General features: G+C 34.2%; 1 protein-coding gene across 2 annotated transcripts in view; it reads left to right on the top strand.

The window, feature by feature from the left end:
- The window catches only part of LOC144967299 (uncharacterized), a 38,075-nt gene that overhangs the window by 907 nt on the left and 15,191 nt on the right, over window positions 1–21,977 (top strand). Inside the window, exons 2-3 of one of the 2 annotated variants that reach the window (XM_078904357.1) lie at window positions 13,025–14,106; window positions 19,875–20,147. In XM_078904357.1, the coding sequence (XP_078760483.1) occupies window positions 13,201–14,106; window positions 19,875–20,147 (1,179 nt within the window). In that variant the 5' untranslated portion in view covers window positions 13,025–13,200. Of the gene's footprint in view, window positions 1–13,024; window positions 14,107–17,454; window positions 17,632–19,874; window positions 20,148–21,977 lie in introns of those variants that run through there. The other variant, XM_078904358.1, reaches the window with a different exon arrangement.

The following is a 21,977-nucleotide window of genomic DNA, read 5'->3' on the forward strand; positions in this document are numbered from 1 at the left end:
ATATATATATATATCTGTGGTTCAAATATCCAGCTATAAAAAATCGTGCTGGGGATTTGGACATTGGAAAAAATGACTGGACAGATAGGGATAAATTTATCAATTCATAACTCGCGAGGTCCCAGGTTTGAGAGTTTTTGCCAAGATGATAGTCATTTAAATAGATTGATATTTGAAGGATGAGTTTTCTGGCCATAATTTTACGTGTTTTTCCAGTGTGACAATTAACTGGTTAAGAGTAGCCATTTTGATTGCAGTCCCACCATCTTGTTTATATTATACAATCTGCTGTGATTATTGCCAGACAGTGTCTTGCAATAACGGTGGACGATTATACACAGACACTTTTTTGAAACCCCGCTCTTTTAAACATTTATCCACATTCCAGAATATTGAAAGTTTAGTAATGCACACATAGAAATAAGTAAAATTGATAAAATATCAATAAACGCATAAAATTAACCAACAATAAATCTATTGATGGATAGTAGGTTACTATATATACACAATATGCGTTGACATTCATGTGGGTGTCATGGCCGAATGGTTGAGTCATCTCTTAGAAGGCTTGTCGGAATCAACGCTGTGTGTTGGAATCCTTGTTCTGCCCCTTTTTTTTGGGTCTTCTTTCTACAGAGCGTTGCAAATGATAAATGCTCCATCCACAGCTCCCCCTTTTTTTTCCTTTAAATCTTTTCTCTCTCTCTCTCTTTTGGTTCCTTCCTGTAGAATATTGCAAATTGTCATATTTGTACCCACTTCACAATCTCAAACAGTATATGCTAAAAGAATAAATAATTAAAAAGCAAGCAAAAAAAAAAAAAAAAAATTCAGAGGGCAATCAAATGGTGAGAAAAAACCCCAACAATTTTAAGAATTTCATGCTCACAAAGGAATAAGGCAAAACAACAAGGAGAAAACAAATAGACTCGCTCAAAAAAGAAAAAAGCAAAACAGAAGGAAAGGTTTTGTTGTTGTTGTTGTTCTGGTTGTTGTTTTAATGTTTTTCGGTCAAATTTTAAATCTCTTTCTCTTAAACGGGTATAATGTGAATACATAGTAGCTAGTGACTAGTTGTATTTTTTTGGACATTATTATTGACAGTCAGATCGCTACACTGACGAGAACCCTCTGGTGACTCAGTTTACACCTAAATAGAGAAATAAATATATAAAACTACATTCTTCTTCTGTAGATTGTTGAAAAATTTAACCCCCCCCCCCCTTCCAATCCCGGCTTTTTATCTTTGTTGTCAGCATCCGCTGCGTCTAATTCTTCCTGTTTGAATTGATTTATTTCCATTTGATCTGTCATTCCCATTTCTACCACCAGAACATATAGTTCTCTGTGCTGTTTATTGCGATCCATTGTGGAATTAGTTTGACTACTGTATATATTTTTGATATTTTGTAGTTAAAGGGAGAATTGTTTTTTTTTAAAAAGTAAGGCAGGTAATTGTGATCAGAATGAGAAGAGAGTCAACTCAATTATTATTCTTGACTGAAACAGCTGAGTTAGTTTTTGATGATTTGGAGAGGGAGGAGGGGGATGGGGGTTATTTAAAATAGCGGAATGTGTGAACAAGGATCTAGAATACAAAAAATTAATGCTCCACTAGCATTTAATGTATTTGCTTAAATAGTGAGTGAGTTGCAGTTGCTACCCACTTAATCTGTTAATATTAATAGTTCTGTTATCATTTATTTATTTATGTATTATTTATTAATATATTTATTTATCATCGATATACTGATGTAAGATTTTTTTCCTTTATCAGAATTCAATCTTTAACACTGATTAGTGAGGGATAGGTATTTGATATTAAACTTTGCATATGCATTATTATGGATAAATTAACATGTAAGTAATAATTACAAAAGGCCAAGCCTGTAATCCTGAACTAAGCCTGGTTGTAAATGATCATAAAGTCTTTTTGACAAAGTAACAACAAGATGATATTTGCTTATCTCAATATGTAAAGTTTATAATCGACTGGGTGATTACAAGATAATGATGCATAATAAATACATTCAATACATTCAATAATTATAACTGGCAGTGATAACCATGCATGTGATAATGATAATAATATCACAATAATAACAGACTTACAACATCAATTAAATTGAGTAACTTAATGAAGAGGATGAATTCGATTTTTTTTTAATGTAACATGATGAGGCATTATGCATAATAAATACATTCAATACATTCAATAATTATAACTGGCAATGATAACCATGCATGTGATAATGATAATAATATCATAATAATAACAGACTTACAACATCAATTAAATTGAGTAACTTAATGAAGAGGATGAATTCGATTTTTTATTTTTTATGTAACATGATGAGGTATTCAAATTATAGTAAAGAATAACGGTTTAAACTTGTAAGTTAATTACTACCACTGATATATGAACCTCCAATTATATTTACGATCAAAATGACTGGATAAATTCCAAATTATTATTATAATTCCCGGACAAAGCCCTCAATATTGTTGCGTCTATGTAGAAGTGGCAAGTAGATAGAGACAATTAGAAGTCAAATCATTTTCCCCAAAGACAGAAGTTGTTTGGTACCTCTTTCACCCTGTTATAGTTGGGTTAAAAGTTCCTGACAACTCGACAGATAGTAATAAAGTTTTTTAAGTTTAAAGAAATAGGTAGTAGAAGTGGTAGTAGAAGTGGGATGTTATATAGGAATAAATCAGGTTCATAAGATAAGTATTAATCCCCCGTTAAAGTCGAAATACTTTAATATAAATCAATAGAATAGCCTTACACAATAACACATTAACACAAAATTTAACAAAAGAAGAATAGTAAATTTTAAAAAAATTAATTAGAGTTAGGCCATGGGTAAGTTAATTTTTCATCCTCTCTCGTTCTGATGTTCAACTTATTATTATTTTTCCTTATCTGTTTGTAGTGGTTTGCTATGACTGGTGGCGGCGTTAAGGGTTGCCTTTGCCTGTTTAATCCATGGATGGGTTTCTTGGTCATTCTTTGGTTGTTGCAGTGGGTCACTTGATTAGTAGTTAACGATACATCCAGATATCTAGCTCCTGATCCAGGTCCAGCTCCATCAAGGTGTAACCAGATCTGTGAATATATAGGAGCAAAACTTTGACTAGTTGCAAAGCCTTGTTTTCCTTATGAGCAGTGACGTAAGGATTTCAATTTACAACCCTTGACAACACCACTGATCTAAATTTAAATAAATGATACTACTACTAATTATTTATAATAGCGCTAATGGGATACAGTTTGGTTAGGGGGATGGGGAAAGATAAGTAAACAATGAGAGCTTAAGAATCAGTACTAGTAATATTACTATATAGCATTAGTGATAGCACATTTGTTAATGTGATTAGTGTAATTGTAATTCATTCATTTGGAAGGCAAATAATAAATAGCATTTCTACAGGGCATGGTCTGTGTGCTTTACATTGGCAATAATGATAAGACATGAAGTCAGACATTTGAAACAATAATCCAATAACACACATACAAATAAAACCGAGAGAATACAATACAATAAATGGCTCTATGCAAAATATTTCTCTTAAAATCTACATTAAAAAAGATAGGAAGCATTGCCTTTGCATACAGTAAAGATTGCGACAATGTTGGCTAAGACTGCAAGTAGGTCACCTTATTTAGACATAACAACAACAACTATAAAAGCACATATTGAGATCTATGTTTACTTTATGTTAACTTAAAGAAAAAAAAATACAAACCCAAACTAATTATTTTGAGATAATTTTTGGGGTTTTTTTTCATATCATTTGACATTTCTCTATGATTATTTTTGACGATGGAATTGTTTGAAAGAAATGATCTGGCAATCTAAGTAAATAAATCACTTTTGTTATTCAGAGACATGCCTGTCAATCAGGGATCTGATGTTCTTACTTGGATGGATTTGATTACAACCATTTAAAGCAATCCGGTCAAGAAAGGATTCAAGTACTTACCTAAAGATATAAACTTAATCACAAATAGGCTTTTAAAAAGTCACATTTTTAAGATTTATGTTTCTGGGTATCAGTTTTTTCTCTCTCTTTTGTTGCATTTTGCCTACCATATTGCTTCTCCGATTAGGTCTACTAAATAAGCAACACTTTAAGATGTTATTCCAGTTGTAGTTTTAGTGTCAGTCTCTCAGTTGTTGTGGAACAACTTAACACAGGGCCAGTTTATGTAGCCCACCTTCCTATTGTTCATTACTTAGGTCATATGCACCCATTTGTGTGCTTACTTTGACATATTTAGGTGAAGTAGATTATTGTCTTGTGATGAAGGGGAAGTGTCCACACTTACTTTACTCGACTTGTCTGCAACGTTCGACACATTAGCTCATACAATTCTTCGTAACACACTCTGATAATTTTCAAATCAGTGACACCATCCTTAATTGTTTTAAGCCATATCTAAGGGATGTTTCACAATCTTCTTGATCGATGACAAGTAATCTTTTGATTTGCCATTGAATTTCGGTGTCTCCCAGGGCTCAGTTCTTGGTCCTATGCTCTCTATGCCATCAAGCCCCCAATTGAGTGAAATTTCACATATATGCTGACCAAATACAGTTGTACACTTCTGCTATCTGCTCCAGCATTCTTCTGATCTCACATGGTATTGAATGGTACTGTACATTCATAGGGCAATGGATGTGAGTCATAGATTGAAACTAAATAGCAATAAAACCGACATTGTTATTTGTTGAACACCATCCAAAAATCAGGAATATTTTATCGTATTGCTCTCTTATGCTGTTGAGGATAGTCGTGTACGTACCTGTCTCAAAAATGTTTAGAATCCAGGAGTTATTCTGGATAGCTGTTTGAGCATGAAGCATCACATTGTCAATGTAATCAACATTGAATTGAAAAAGATACAAAGAATTAAACCATTCGTTCTGCTTCAATCGCTCAAAACAGTCATCCCTCTGCTAATATTGTCTCATCTTGATTACTGCAACTCAATGCTCTTTGGCCTTCCTGACACGGATAATGGCAATCTTCAAGCAGTTCAGACCGGGGCAGTCAGAGTGGTGCTTGGGATTGACCGTCTTCTCAGAACAAGTGTTCAATCAAATATGTGATCATTACACATTTGAGCAAGAAGACTACAAAATGGCCCTCTTAGGTTTTAATGCTCTAAATTCAGGATCCCAAGACTGCTGTCGAGAAATGATCATCCCATTTACCTACTTCAACTTGGCAGCTTAGATAGGTCTTTTCATATAGCCGGAACTATAATTTGGAACTTTTTTCCTCTCTCAGGCAAATGGGTGGTGTTGAGACGTTAAAGAAAAGATTAAATATACCCACCTTTTCAAAAAGCTTATATCTTTTAAACTGTTTTGAATTTTTATATGAACGAGATAGAGATGAAATTGTTGATTGTTCTCTATTGGAGTTTGTCCTGTTTTTTTTGTTGTTTTTTTTTTGGTTGAGTTTTATCTCCTCCAAACCAGATTTAAAAATCCTAACTACGGATGCACACTATACTATTGATAAACGACCTAGCTAAATACAACAATTTCGTAAGGCATGAACCCAAAATCATGCATGGGTTGTAAGTTGTAATGCTGCTTTCACGCAAATGGTAATCAGTTCTTCTCCACCAATGTGTATTGCAGCAACGCCTTGACTTAACAAGAATCAAAATTTAATGATAAGTTGCTCTATGTTGCCACACTCTTAAAAAACAAACAAACAAACAAACCAACAACACAAAAAAAAAAAAAACCCAACAAAACAAAACAAACACGTATTTAAGATTTTGGTCAGAAAACGTCCTTAAATATCAATCGATTAAAATGGCTCTTATTTGGCAAAAATTCTCAAACCTGGGTCTTCGCGAAGTCTCAGGTTGAGAGTTTTTGCCAAGATGAGATTCATTTCAATCGATCGATATTTGAAAGATGAGTTTTCTGGCCAAAATTTTAAATACGCTTTTTATTAAAAAATCAGATTAAGGCCGTGTGTTTGACATTTCCCCCTGATAATTACACTAATTTCATAGAATTACAATTGTTTGTAATGCCATAGCATATTTACTAAGGACTTGGGAATGTGACGTAACCATGCTAAGAGCTTATTATTGATTATAAAGTTAGATATAGTTGCTACTACCCCCCCCCCCTTCCTCACCCAAGAACTACGATTAAATAAAAAATAATAAATTCAAGAACACAGGTCATATGCATAATGCATGTAATGCCAGTAACACGTTTTGAGTATATCGTCTATCGGATTGGTATCAATAAGCTTTAGCTTGGATATATAATATATGTTTGCTTTCTTCTCTTTTCTCGGTTTTCGTCTTTTGAAATGATATAGTGTGCTAACACACAAAAATATGTGTATATTTGAACGGTCATAGTCTGATTGATAGAATTTAGTGAGAATTAAACATAAAAATGTCTGGCCAAAAACAAAGAGCTAAGTGACGTCAATTTCGTTCCTTTTATTGTGTATAATCTGCTTATCAATTCGCACGCAATTTTGATTGAGATATCGCAACTAGACTTTCCGAATACTCAAAATATTAATAGGTCATGGGTCAAATGGTCAATCGTTGTGCGGCTTTGTGGTATGTTACTCGCCTTCGGATCAATTGGTCTCTGGTTCGAGTCCCGCTGTGGCAGGTGCAAAGTCGAGTCCTCAGACCGGTCTGTTTTACTCTCATCGCACTTAGAGTTGTAAAATGGATACAGTGTTGTAACAGTGACTAACAGGCTTCGTGTATCATCCAATATTTCAAGTTTGATGATGACCTTGTAAAGGGGCTTAAGCACATAATTTAGTGAATATTGCTCTCTATATAAAAAGTTCAAGTCAGGGAACAAAATGAGCTATAATTCGTAATATCCTGATTTTTATTGCTTGGCTTTATAACTTTAATTAAAAATTAAAAAAAAATTATTAATGCCAACATATATTAAAAAAAAAAATTCTCTTCAGAGCGGTAAAACTTTATTTTGTTTGTTAGTTGGTTCTCAAAGAAGCGTATCTTCTGTATTTACGACAGTTTCTATGTCCCAGGGTCTGTATCTGTGAAATTTCTTCGTAAACCTCCTAGTGGAGTATCACACGCAGAGATCTGAGTGTGTTAATGAAAGTTAACTGTAAAAAAAAAAAAAAAGATTTGTAATATTTAAAACTGTAAGTTTCGCAGATAATTGATTGTCTCAATCCGGTTCCTATCAACCTTGGCCCATTTTCCATATCAGGAAATAATATCGTTATTATTAAAACCTTTTTGTCACATATCTATAACTATGACTATGACACAAAATTAGTCATACTTATGGATTTATCTTGTCAAGATTATTGATTGGGGATCGTGATATCGATGACATGTTTTTTTTGTAAACCAGACGATGATCAGTTGTTTTTTTTTCGGCGACGATTTACGGGTCACTGTTAAAGGTTCTTACACAAAAGTCATTGTCGTACACACATACACACACACAGACACACGCACACACATTATTCCACACTTTCTCACATAGCATCAATCCATCCGTACATGCGGCTATATTATTTGGTCTTGTGATATGACTCGTTTTCGGATCGGAAGGCTCTGTGTTCGAGCCTCGCTCGGCACATAGTTGAGTCCTTGGAAAAGGCTCTTTGCTCACATTCTCTCATCGTATCCAGGTGTAAAATAAGTACATGGCCGTTAACAGCGTTGTCTCTGTCGGGGGAAAATTTTTTAGTAAAATCGCCTAACTGGCGTCGTGTCTCGTTCTACATGTTTCGTGTTGCTATTAGTCAGGGACCCCTTGTAAAGTTCTTTGAGTTCGTTTAGTGGATATTACAATATATAAAAGCTCCATTGGACAATATAAAAGCTCAAACATCCATCCATCCATACAGGCAGGCAGTTATTGAACATCAGTACTTTGGTAAACATTTTTTTTGGTAATTATTATACCTGGCGCTGATATAACCTAAATATGTTGCAACCCTTAAAAAACATTTTGTAAATATTTACAAAAATATTTTTTAAAAAAAGGTGTATAATCTTCAGCTATAATGACGACTCTCTAAAATAAAAGTATTGCCAAGACGGTCGAATGGATTTAATCATATCCTGACCTTAACCCGACTGGCTATTCAATGTGTGACTCCCTCGTTTATGATAGGTGATCACAGCTTGCAACAAAAGATCGAACTAAAATAAAGCCATCTTATTCAGGAAAGAGATACTCAAAATAGAAGTCAACCCCCCCCCCCACACTCACAGAAATAATATGCAGCTGTGATATAATTTACGTAATTCTAAGACCTCCCTGTGTGTGTGTTTTTTAAAATCTGGAGATACCTTACAAAATTGGTCACAAATTGAAAAATAAATCAATTTAGACGGTCTACGCTTTAAATATTTTTTACACTACATAACTTTTAAACGTTTTCTGTCTATTTTAAAGTTTTGAAATAATTGTACCAACAAAGCAAAAAAAAACAACAACAAAAAAAAAAAAAAAAAACAACAACAAAAAAAAAAAAAAAAACAACACAAAAATCCACAAAAAACAAAAACAAAATAAAACAAAGCAAAAAAAAAAAAAAAAAAAAAAAAAAGGAAAGACAAAAACGAAACTGCATTAACCCCCCCCCCTCCCCGACGTGCTGATATATGCAGGTCTGACATCTGAACGCAGTTATAGGCCTAGTTTAATGTTGTAATGGACAATATTTTGCGTCATTTGAGATTTCCATTACAACAATGAGCCCATGATGAATTGGGTTATCAGTCCTGCAAATAAGTACACGTCGCGCCCCCCCCCCTTTAAAGATAAGGTAAAATGAAAAATAAAGCAAAAACCAATTTACTTTTTACAATCCTACCGTTGATATATTGTCAGAGTTGGGGCTTTTCCCACCCCATAATATGCGCCCAACTGTGTAACACTCCCATGTCAAATCATGACGCTACAATCAGAAGGCCTTAGGTTCGATTCCCAATCGAGGTAGACTGATTTTTTGGGATGGTTTTTTCTTTCTTGTATTATTCTTTCTTGCTTTGTCTGGCACCTTTCATACACACTTGTCCAGATCTAATTTTGAGATGGTTTTTTTCTTGTATTATTCTTTCTTGATTTGTCTGGCACCTTTCTTACACACTTGCTCAGATCTTAATTTATCATATATACAACCTTGATTGAAGTTGTTCGTATTTTCCTCCATGCTTACATCATTTTCACACAAAATCTCCTTCTCTTCACTTCATTTCGAATCAGTCTGTTTACTGTCATTCAATTGAATTGGATTCAATAGTCTGATGTCACGTCGCCCAGAAACGGCGGCCATCGTGATTCTAGATACAAAGAAAATCGGTACTGTTTATTCTTCATGCTGGCTAGAACTTTTCATACGTCTTGTGATCAGAATGTGTAAAAGTCAAAACATGATCAGATTTATAACGTTTTTTTCCTCTGGATACGCTTTTATGCTCGTCGGAGAAATATTTCATAAGGGCGTCCGCCATTGTTCCAATAGTTTAGAGCCAGTTACTAAGTTACCGTGCGTCATTACGAGGAAAGTGACGTTAAGACTGTTGAAGCGAATTGCAGTACAATAACACAAATAGAGACGCTACTCTTACGCATTAAACCTTGCAAGTCATAGAACACAAGTTGATATAGTTTTGGTCCAAGCTACATGGGGTAAATCCAGCTCATGAACCTTTTAGCTCTTAACTGCCATGCTCTGGAAAAAAATCGTAATTTCAAATTTGGCCAGAAAACTTGTCCTTCAAATAAAGATGTGTTTAAATGACCCTCATCTTGACAAAAACTCTCAAACCTTGGACTTCGCGAAAGTCCCAGGTTTGAGAGTTTTTGCCAAGATGAGGGTCATTTAAATCGATCGATATTTGAAGGACAAGTTTTCTGGCCAAATTTGTCAATACGAGTTTTTTTTTTCTCTCCAGTGTAAGACAGTTAACTGGATAAGACTAAAAACTGGTATGCAATATTATTATGATCGCATGCTTTTGTTATTATTGACCAGATTGGCGCATGCTATCGCACTTACTTAGATAACGGTTAGCCACTTATGTGTGATATGGTGATGTCCTCCATATTATTATATTAATCCGTATTGATTTAACCTAAGTCATTGGCAAGCAGGCCACCACATCTATGTTCATCAATACTGTTATCAGGACCTTTGATCAATGATGAGATGGCTTGTCGTTGTTTTTGTCGTTGTTGTTGTTGTCGTAGGTGTCATTGTTGTTTTTGTTGTTTGGATTTTACTATCTGTTGTAACATTGTGGCTTTTGTGACCGTTTTCGTATCATGGTTAAACTGATTGTTATACCAATATATCAATATCAATATCAATCAATCAATAAATCAATCAATAAATGTATCAATGAATAGATAAATAAATAAATAATAAAAAATAGATTTATAAATATTGAATAGATCAACAAATAAATAATGAATAGATAAAAAAATAAATATGGAAATAGATAAATAAATAAATAATAAATAGATAAAAAATAAATATGTAAATAGATGGATAAATAAATAAATCAATCAATCAATTCCTTGTTCTTTTTAGAACTTCTCTACGTATTTATCAGCCTTTCCAAGTGTAGTGAGGGTTATTCCAAGGAGTTTTTTATTTGACGTGTTTACACTTTTGTTTGTTTTGGTTTTTGTTTATATTGTGCTGCTTCTAATACAATATTATGGACCACCGCCTCTAACTGGTGTTATGTCGGGAGCGAACCGGGTGCTGAAAAATTTGATAATAAATTTGAGATGCATTTATTGTAAACAATGAATGCAGTTTAGTTTATACTTGAGTATTTATACAGCGCGATATCCACTAAAATGCTCAAATCGCTTTACGAAGGGTCCCTAACCAACAGCAACACTTCACATTATGTAGGACGAGCCATTGTGACGCCTGTCAGGCGATATTACAAATTTTCTTACAGTGACATCGCTGTTAATGGAAAGGTACTCATTTTACACTTGACTACGGTGAGAGAATGTGATTCAAGAGACCTTTCCAAGGACTCAACCGTGCGCCGCTAAGAGCGGGATTCGAATCCTGGACCTTCCTGTCCGAAGACGAGTGTCATACCACAAGACCACATAGTAGCTGCACACAAATATTTTTAAAAAAGTTGTACTTCTAATAGCTTAAAATTTAACATGTTTAATCCGACATAACACCGTATTGAGGCAGTGTCACTACCGTTAAAGTGCCGTACTGTGAAGAAAGAATATGCGTTTATAAAATGTTGGCCAGATATTTCGTCCCTCAAATACCGATCGATTAAAATGACTCTCATCTTGTCAAAATCTCTCAAAACCTGAGACTTCGCGCAAAGTCCTAGGTTTGAGAGTTTTTTTTTGCCAAGTGGAGGGTGATTTTAATCGATGGATATTTGAAGAACGAGTTTTCTGGCCAACATTTTATAAACGCGTATTCTTTCTTCACAATACGGCACTTTAACGGTAGTGACACTGCCTCAATATTATGGTGTTATGTCGGATTAAGCATGTTAAATTTTAAGCTATACCGATTAGAAGTACAACTTTTTTTTTTTACTTGGACACTATGTTCGGCTATCTGGTCTTGTGGTATGACACTCGCCTCCGGTGTTTAAAAAAAAAAAAAAATTTTCAGAGTACGGCAGTATAGATAGTATGCGCTTGGCTAAGAAGCTCATAACATTGCCATCCGGAAGTATAACGGACCAACACACAACACTGTGTGTATCCATGAACGTTTATAGTCGGGTTAATACAGTTCAGTGAGCATTACTCATAAACGCGGATGGCAAAAAACAATAACAAATACCTGAGTGACGTCATCTGCATACTATCTATAATAGCATGAATATATATGACTGTTGCAGTGTAAGTGTTTACATGGATTTGTGTTGATGTTTTTTGGACCTATCCAACATGGATTTGTGTTGATGTTTTTTGGACCTATCCAACATGGATTTGTGTTGATGTTTTTTGGACCTATCCAACATGGATTTGTGTTGATGTTTTTTGGACCTATCCAACATGGATTTGTGTTGATGTTTTTTGGACCTATCCAACATGGATTTGTGTTGATGTTTTTTGGACCTATCCAACATGGATTTGTGTTGATGTTTTTTGGACCTATCCATCGTCATTGTCAGCTTTCCAAGGGCGTCATGCATTAATTTGCCTTTCCTATTTTACTGTTTGCTCTACGTTATTTACACTGATCATAATATTTTCATGCTTTCATTTTTATTGTTCAGTAAATAATGGTATTCAGTCGAAGAAAAATGATACACTTGCCTAACACGCATTTAAAAATTTGAGCTTGAGCTTTTTATAATGATATAGCGCAATATCCACTAAACATGCTCAAAGCACTTTACAAGAGGTCCCTGACCAACAACAACATGTAAAACGTAGAACGAGACTTGACGCCTGTTAGGCGATATTACAATTTTTTTTCGATATAGACAACGCTGTTCACGGCCAGGTAGCTAGGGGCAGCGTGGCTCAGCGGTACGGTTTTTGCTTCGTAGCCAAAAGGTAACGCTGCGCTGTGTGGCCTTGAGCAAGTCACCTAGCCCTAGCTCACTTTGCGGCGCTGCACTGCGGCTGACGCCTGGGTTATTCCAGTCTTCCCTTGGAATAGACCCTAAAGACAAATTTCCCCTTGGGGATGAATAAAGGGAATTTTATTTTATTTAAAAAAAAAATATTTTTCATTTCACACCTCATTTTTAATAAGAAAATTTAATGTTACTATTGGTCAAACAATTCAAACTCAGTTACGTTTTCCTTCAAGACAGGGATTACCACTGCTGGACAGACTAAGTGTTCAATGTATAAATAAATTTCATGCTTTTGATGTATTACATGTTTAATTTCCCCCCCCGTTATAGAATATTAGAAAGTATGTGCCAGATTGCTGTGTTTTACTAACATTTTGCACATTTTAACCCGCTTTCCTTATTTATTTTCTTCTAATCACGCAGGGTTTTCTTCAAGCATTAAGCTCTTGTGCAGTGGGACTTTGTTCAGAATATTCACACAATATGCAACCTTGTTTTGACGCCTCGGGGCGAATGGATAGATAAGAATAGACTGGAATCAATGTGTCAATAGTTTACTTTACTCTCTATATTTGGCTGAAATAAATTATCTGAACATAATGGCGGATCCTTTTGACATTTTTGGTGGAAATGATGTCAAAAGTTCAAGTACGATTGACGATGACTTCGATGCTTTATTTGGACCAATCGGCCGAGGGTCCAATTCTAAAGAAACGACAAACGAAGGAGAGCAAGATCTGGAAGATCTTTTCAAATCTACGAAGTCAGTTTCCACAAGGAATAGTTCAGTTGTAGATTTGGAGAGTAACAAGAAGACTGTTGGAGCTGCTGCAAAATCGTCCGCTATAAATCCTGACTCCACGGGTTTATCCACCAAGACTAATACATTGGACAAGAATAAATTGTTCAGTTTTGATGATAATGACCCTGGTTTGGATGATATTCTACTTCCAGTAGACCGCACCTCTAAAAAGACGGAAAATAGACCGTATTCGAGTGATAAACTTCAGTATTCTTCAAAAGGTGACTCTGAGGATATTTTCGATATCTTTACACCCAAACCAAATAGTTCCGCGCAAAATCCCGATAATGTTAATCGTTCTGACGATCTTCTATTTGATTCGGCTCCATCTAATGTAGCTGGCGTAGAAGATCCTCTAAACGACCTATTTTCCCCAAAACACAACGCGACAAGTAAGCGAAAAATCGACGCTTTAGACGATATTTTTGGGACAGAATCTACCGCTAAATCCCTCAACACCAATAGCGATCTCTTGACAGATATCTTTGCACCCACTTCAAAAAACTCTACGCCCCTTATCGACGACGACGCTGCTTTTTCAACCGTTTCCGATCGGACTTCCTCTGGAGAGAATGCACTCTCTAGTAATCGGACCGCTGAGAAGAAATCGGTATCGCCGGAGGATCAATCATCACCGAAAGACACACCCGACCTTCTCCAAAATACAGACGCAGATCTGACATTTAAGGGTGATACGAAAAAGGTGAGTTAAATTACCACATTTTTTTTTCTTCATTTATTTATATATATGTGTTTCAGTTTTTTAATCGTTTATTTTTATAGTACAGTTTGCCAATATTAACCCTAACGCACGTAGTTGTCGTCTCTTGTTTTATTTATATCGCTAATGGTTCTCATTTAATTTATGTTGCATTGTTGGCTTTTTGGATGAGCTTGCATTTCATATAGTGTGATCGTGTTTCTGCATGCTTATTATTATTATTATTATTATTATTATTATTATATTATTATTATTATTATTATTATTATTATTATTATTATTATTATTATTATTATTATTATTTTTTTATTGTTATTATTATTATATTATTATTATTATTATTATTATTATTATTATTATTATTATTATTATTATTATTATTATTATTATTATTATTATTATTAACTCCAATTTTCAGCTCATATACAATTGTAGAATAATTGTTTAATGTTTATGCGTGGAATGAAAGATTTAATTAATATTATTATGTCGAAAGAAGTTAATGGCGAAGAAGCCCATCACACGCATTCAAATTTAATGGAAGATAAAGACCGTAACTAAATTATTTTTTTATTTGGCGTAGAACAGAAAGGGTGTGTAGGTTGCATGTTTTAAATAATATTATGTGTATGGTTGAAAATGGGATTGGGAGTGTTTTTAGTGAGTTTGCGCGGGTGTGTGTGTAAGAAAAGTAAAGTCTGGTGTGACGCAAGGAAGTGTGAAATAATTCGTTGAATAAAATCTCTTTTTGCATGACAATGACGACTTTAATTCGCACCCCCCCTCCCCCCTTCCTAATATTGTATAATATGGGGTCAAAAGAGAGAGAGAGGGAGAGAGAGAGAGAGAGAGAGAGAGAGAGAGAGAGAGAGAGAGAGAGAGAGAGAGAGAGAGAGGGGGGGAGTTATTAAGATAATAGAATTATGGGGCAAGCTCACAACAGAGAACCGTACGTTCATTATTATTATTATTATTATTATTATTATCATCATCATCATCATCATCATCATCATCATCATCATCATCATCATCATCATCATCATTATTATTATTATTATTATTATTATTATTATTATTATTATTATTATTATTATTATTATTCGTTTTTAAAAGATTGAATCCCGAAACATAAAATACGTATATTAATTAATTAATTACTACACTACAAGCGAAGCCACTAAATTGGAACAATACCGTTACGAATGCACAGTTGATTCATTTGAGCGGCGTTTCAATTATCCGATTCTAATGACGATTTTCAATAATTTTTTATCAAAGTAGAACACGTCTATTGAATATTGTGGTAGGTGTCTGTCACCACACTTATAAAAATTTGAGTTTGAGCTTTTATATAGCGCAATATCCACTTAATGTGCTCAAAGCGCTTTACAAGGGGTCCCTAACCAACAGCAACATTTAACATGTAGAACGAGACATGACGCATGTTAGGCGAAAATACATTTTTTTCCCGACAGAGACAATGCTGTTAACGGCCAGATACTCATTTTACACCTGAGTACGGTTAGAGAACGTGAGTAAAGAGCCTTTTCCAAGGACTCAACTATGCACCGAGCGAGGCTCGAACTCAGGACCTTCCGATCCGAAAGTGAGTGTCATACCACTAGACCACATAGCCGCACTTATGCTCATTAGATATGTTTAAACCGAACAGTCATGGACCAGGAGTTTATCCCGATTTCTATAGCGTGAAACGGGCGAAATCGATCCGTGCCCCATTGGGTATGTAGCGAGTACTCTCCTAGCCAAGTTATTTGTACCCTACACTCGCATCTCATCTGTAAATGCTGCGGTACTCTGGAAAAACCCCATATTTTAAAATTTGGCCAGAAAACTCGTCCTTCAAATATCGATCGATTTAAATGACCCTCATTTTGGCAAAAACTCTCAAGCCTGGGTCTTCGCGAAGACCTAGGTTTGAGAGTTTTTTGCCAAAATGAGGGTCATTTATTTAAATCGATCTATATTTGAAGGACGAGTTTTCTGGCCAAAATTTTAAATATGGGTTTTTTCCAGAGTACGGGAGAATGCACGATAGACAAAAAAGCTGTTGCCTAATCAAAAGCAGACAGTCACATGCACCATCGCCCATCTTGCTTTAGCTCACGTCATTCATCATTTATTGTTCCCTGAGCTGGTCAAATGTGTGAAATCGGGAATATTAGATGAAAGCGATCGGGTCTTATGCATTAACTTAATTCTAGTAATCATTGATGTATGTGAAATACTCACTTGCGCTGTTATTTGCGGCTATGCGGTTTTGTGGTATGCCACTCGCTTTCGGATCGGAAGGTCCTGGTTTCGACTCTCGCTCGGTGCATAGTTGAGTCTTTGAAAAAGGCTCTCAACTTACATTCTCTCACCGTACTTACATGGCCGTTAACAGCGTTGTCTCTGTCGGAAGAAATTGTATTATCTCCTAACGTCATGTTTCGTTCTACATGTTACGTGTTGCTGTTGGTCAGGGACCCTTTGTACAGCGCTTTTAGCACGTTTAGTGGATATTGCGCTGTATAAAAGCTCAAGTTTTTTCGGGATTCAGATAACGTTTCTATTTATATTGTATTTAAATACATAGGACAATTCCATTCTTATTCTCTTATTCTTATGTATTTATTTATTTATTTTTTTTTTTTAGGGGGGGGGGGGGGGGGGGGGGGGGGTTGTGATTGAAAAAAATAATAATGAGAAATCGAAGTTGGATAAAAGCTCAGAGATTGTTCCGGTTAACTTGCGAGCGTTCCGGTTGAAATTATATCTGTTACATCGTCCCAATTTAGTGGCTGCTCCGATTAAGCTGCGTTCCAATTACTGGATTCAACTGATGATGATGGTTGTGAAAATGACGATTATTATTATTATTATTATTATTATTATTATTATTATTATTATTATTATTATTATTATTATTATTATTATTATTATTATTGTTATTATTATTATTATTATTATTATTATTATTATTATTATTATTATTATTATTATTATTATTATTAATATTATTATTAACCATTTTTTAAATTAAAAGGAGAGAGAAATTAATGATAACATTAAAGTCTGATCAATTAACTTTGCGGTTCCCGACTTCGGGGTTTCTAACATCTGATTTCTGCCTTGCGTTAAATCGTCCTCCCCCCTCCCTCCCCTCCCCACCCCTCCTCTTCCATTATCTGTCCTCAGTCTAGTGGAACCAGTCGACCATTGTTTGTCCTGTGCGTTCGCCTGTCTAGTTTCAAATCCTTCGCAGCTAAAGAAACATGCTGTACCCAAGAAGAAGTTTTCAATAAATACTCGACCTGAGGATACCGAGATCTTTTCGAGAGTGTAAATTTTGTCGTCTGGCATGTTTATCATGACGGCCTGTTTTCCACTCTGGAATGAAAAGACTGTAATTTTGTTTGTTTACAGTAGTGCTAATACTGAGCCGTTCCGAGAGTGGTTTGATGTGTTAGGTCAGCCGAGTGGGTGTGTCCATTAATGTATTCAAAGGTACATACATACATAGCAGAAAAAAAAAAGAGAAGATTTTTCTTGATCTAGAGCGTGAACTATCTAGACTAATTTGATTTGATTTTCTCAAAACTTGTTTGTTCGAAATTCTGCTTCTCACGGATACATTCGCGTTGTTGTGAAGGAATATTATTTTTGTGTGGGCTATCCAAACACCTATTACAATTTGTCCTATGTACTATTTAATTTAAACCATCTCTCCACTTACCTACCAACTACGTACCTGTCTGTCTATCCGTCTGTGTATCCATCTATCCATCCATCCGTCTATCAACCAATCTATCTATCTATCTATCTATCTATCTATCTATCTATCTATCTATCTATCTATCTATCTATCTATCTATCTATCTATCTATCTGTCTATCTATCCATCCATCCATCCATCCATCCATCCATCCATCCATCCATCATAATCAATCCATCCATCCATCCATCCATCCATCCAATCCATCTTCATCTATCTATCTATCTATCTATCTATCTATCTATCTATCTATCTATCTATCTATCTATCTATCTATCTATCTATCTATCTATCCATCCATCCATCCATCCATCCATTCATCCATCCATCCATCCATCCATCCATCTATCTATCTGTCCATCAATCAATTACCAATTCCCTCCGAAGATCCAACCATCCATCCATTTATAATCAAGTTCTATTGCTACATATTATTATTATTATTATTATTATTGTTATTATTATTATTATTATTATTATTATTATTATTATTATTATTATTATTATTATTATTATTATTATTATTGTTATTATTATTATTATTATTATTATTATTATATTATTATTATTATTATTATTATTATTATTATTATTATATATTATTATTATTATTATTATAATATCTCGTGTAAACATCCAGCGGGAAACTCCATATGTGTTGTGACAGCACTTTTATGTGAAAAAAAAAATCTAGACTCACAGGTCAATGAACTCGGTCATCCTAACTTACACGATATAATAATCTCCCTCACGACAACCATAGCCTTAAAATGTAAAGTCATGTCACAAAAGTGAAAATTGGGTTTGAGAGTAGACTTATTAACTCACTCAACCCTAACACCGACTATATATATCATAGTTTACCCTGGTTATTTTTACCCCATGCCTATTTATTACATTTTTCTGAGACAAATTATAGGCGTAGTATCGAAGCTAATTTTTTTTAGTTTTTGCATGTTAATGATAGTTGAATAAAACTATCTATGTACATGCTCAATTTTAATCCATTTGAAAAGTAGCAAAAATCTGTAGGATCGAGTGATTAAGGAATACTGTCATATATAAATTTTATGTCTCTGTTTGATAGCTAAGCTGGTACAGTGAAACTAATGGTAAATTTTCGATTGTCCCCTCGTAGTGACATTGATGTGTTATTCGGTGTGGCTCACCTTATCACATCCATTCTGGTATGGATAAGTACCTTAATTTAAACATTAATAAACAAAAAAAAATATATGAATATAACAGCTTCAAAAAATGAATGAAATACCAAACACTGAACATTTCGGACTCAAAACCCTTCTCCAACTAACAACAACCCCCCCCCCCCCAAAAAAAAAAAAAAAAACAAAAAAAAAAACAAAAAAAAAAACAATGAAAACATAAATTTACATTACTAAATAACCAGATCGACAGCAGAGAATTATTTGACACCTCCTTTCTGTATTAAGATTTTGGAATGTAAACAAAAAGAAACGTTCATTTGGCTACTAAGGACATGCCAAATGGAGAGAAATATTAAACTACGCATAAAATTTGATTTGCAACCACGCCGCTCCCCCCCCCCCCCCAAAAAAAAAAAAAAAAAACAAAAAAAAAAACAAAAACAAAAAAAAAAACAAACCCCTACCCCCCCCCCCCCCCAAATAAAAAAAAACCCCAAAAAACAACCAAAAAAAAAAACCCCAAAAAACAAAAACAGAACAAAAACAGAAACAAAAAAAAAAAAAAAAAAGGAAAATAAAAATCAAACTTAAAGAACAAAAACACAACCAGTAGAATAAAAATAGGTGTCAAATGTATCAGTTGACATAAAGTCAATAAAAGGAACCGTGCCTTGTATTATCTGAAATTGGAATTAATGTAATGCCATATATTTACCACATAAATTAGTGGAGCATTGTGAAATACATAAAACACGAGGAAACCAGGGAAATGGTTATACACGTATATGAACATCTTTTTTAAATTCCAGGTCAGCCAGAACTCGACAGTAGCCAAATTACCTTCTGACTCAACGACCAATTTTGCAGTAAAACCACCACTGAAGACGCCAGACACAAAAGACTGCTTAGTTTTTCCTGTTTCGTCAGCTGCTGTTGCAGATGATAGGGGTGAAGCCAGAATGGACCAAGAACAAGAGGAAGTAGCTGACTGCGTTGAAAATGACTCCCAATTTGAGGCTTTTCCGGATATTTTAGATTCCTTGGATGATACTGGTACATCAGCCTGCCCTGATCAGCCGAATGTGAGTTTGATATCTAGGAAAAGTATGGAGGGGTCTGCCTGAAGCCTGGGATTGTGAAAATATAAACGAATGAGTGATAATGGAGAGGCTTTGGATGGGAATAGTACAGACAATGGACGTTTCGAGTACAAACCCAGGAAATAATAATAATAATAATAATAATAATAATTAATTAATAATAATAATAATAATAATATAATAATAATATAATAATAATAATAATAATAATAATAATAATAATAATAATATAATAATAATATATAATAATAATAATATAATAATAATAATATAATAATAATAATAATAATAATAATAATAATAATAATAATAATAATAATAATAATAATAATAATAATAATAATAATAATAATAATAATGATAATAATAATAATAATAATAATAATATAATAATAATAATAATAATAATAATAATAATAATAATAATAATAATAATAATAATAATAAAGTTTATTTGTGTATTGCCCAATCCCGTTGACAAAACAGCTCTAGGCGCACAGAATTGTAAAACAATAATCAAATGAATGGTTGTGCTGATGAAGGGTTTGTACCCGAAACGTCCATTGTCTGTATTGTTCCCATCCGAGGCTTCTCCATTATCACTCTGTCGTTTGTAGTTTGATATCTAGTATTGTTTTGGAGTTAAGCTGTATATCAACTCAGATAGCATTAACCTGAACAATAGTATCGATCTAGATAGCCATTCCCAAAATCAGCACAAGTTGCTTTCTTTCCGCATTGCATCAGTAATAAAGAAGAGTTATTTTTTCTCTCCGGTATTTCACCAATAATGAAGAAGGTTTTACAAAACTCCATTTGATCAAAGTTGTCCTTTTTTTTCCACTTCACACATGCACAAAGTGTAGTTATTCCTAGTATTTTACAGTTAATGCTTGCTTTAGAAGTTAAATTGGATTGTCCTTAATTTAAATGTTGAATGTTCAAAAACCATAAAAATCCAAGGGAGGCGATGAACGAGCCATGATGTTCAAATTCTTTTGTCATTTTATAATGGTTTAACAAACTATTGGAAAATCATCACATTTGTTACGATGCAACCGATGCAACCGTCACTTTTCTCATCCAGGTTTCAGTTCTTTTTGCTATAGCTATAAAAACTTGACATTTCATATTATCGAACAGTGTTATGTATAGAATGTGCTTGTTGCTTTTCTGTTTGAGTAAGAAATGTCTGTTTTTATCTTGGGTGGGTTGAAGTTTTGAGGAAAATTCTGAAAATGGATGGTAAGGAGAGGGTTAAATTCGTCTTATAAGGAACCCATTATCTTAGTTGTAGAATGCCTGGTCACCATTTGACTAACATACAAACAGTCCATGATCAATTAATATAATATTATTTGAAAAGTTTCATGTACACAAGAGATCTAATTAAGATGTATTGTAAAATAATTTGACATAGATAAGTTTAGGAGATGTGTTTGACTCTAGATTTATAGACTCTGTTTTTCTGAGCTCTGGCCTTATGAAAATTTTTTGAGCATTTATATAGCGCAGTATCCACTAAGTGTGCTCAAAGCGTTATAAAAGAGGTCCCTAGCCAACAACAACACTTAACATATAAGATGGTGCCTATTAGGCGATACTACATTATTTTTTTTTCAGACAGAGACAACGCTGTTACCAGCCAGGTACTCATTTTACAGTGAGAGAATGTGAGTGAAGAGCTTTTTCTAGGGACTCAACTATGCACCACTCAGAGCAGGTCTTGAAACCAGGACCCTCTGGTCAGAAGGCAAGTGTCATGCCACTAGACCACATTGCTGCACAATGCTTTGTTGTTTTGACATAGTA

This window comes from Berghia stephanieae, chromosome 3 (genome assembly GCF_034508935.2).
Source record: "Berghia stephanieae isolate SIO BIC M18660-M18661 chromosome 3, UCSD_Bste_1.3, whole genome shotgun sequence".
Lineage (NCBI taxonomy): Eukaryota > Metazoa > Mollusca > Gastropoda > Nudibranchia > Aeolidiidae > Berghia > Berghia stephanieae.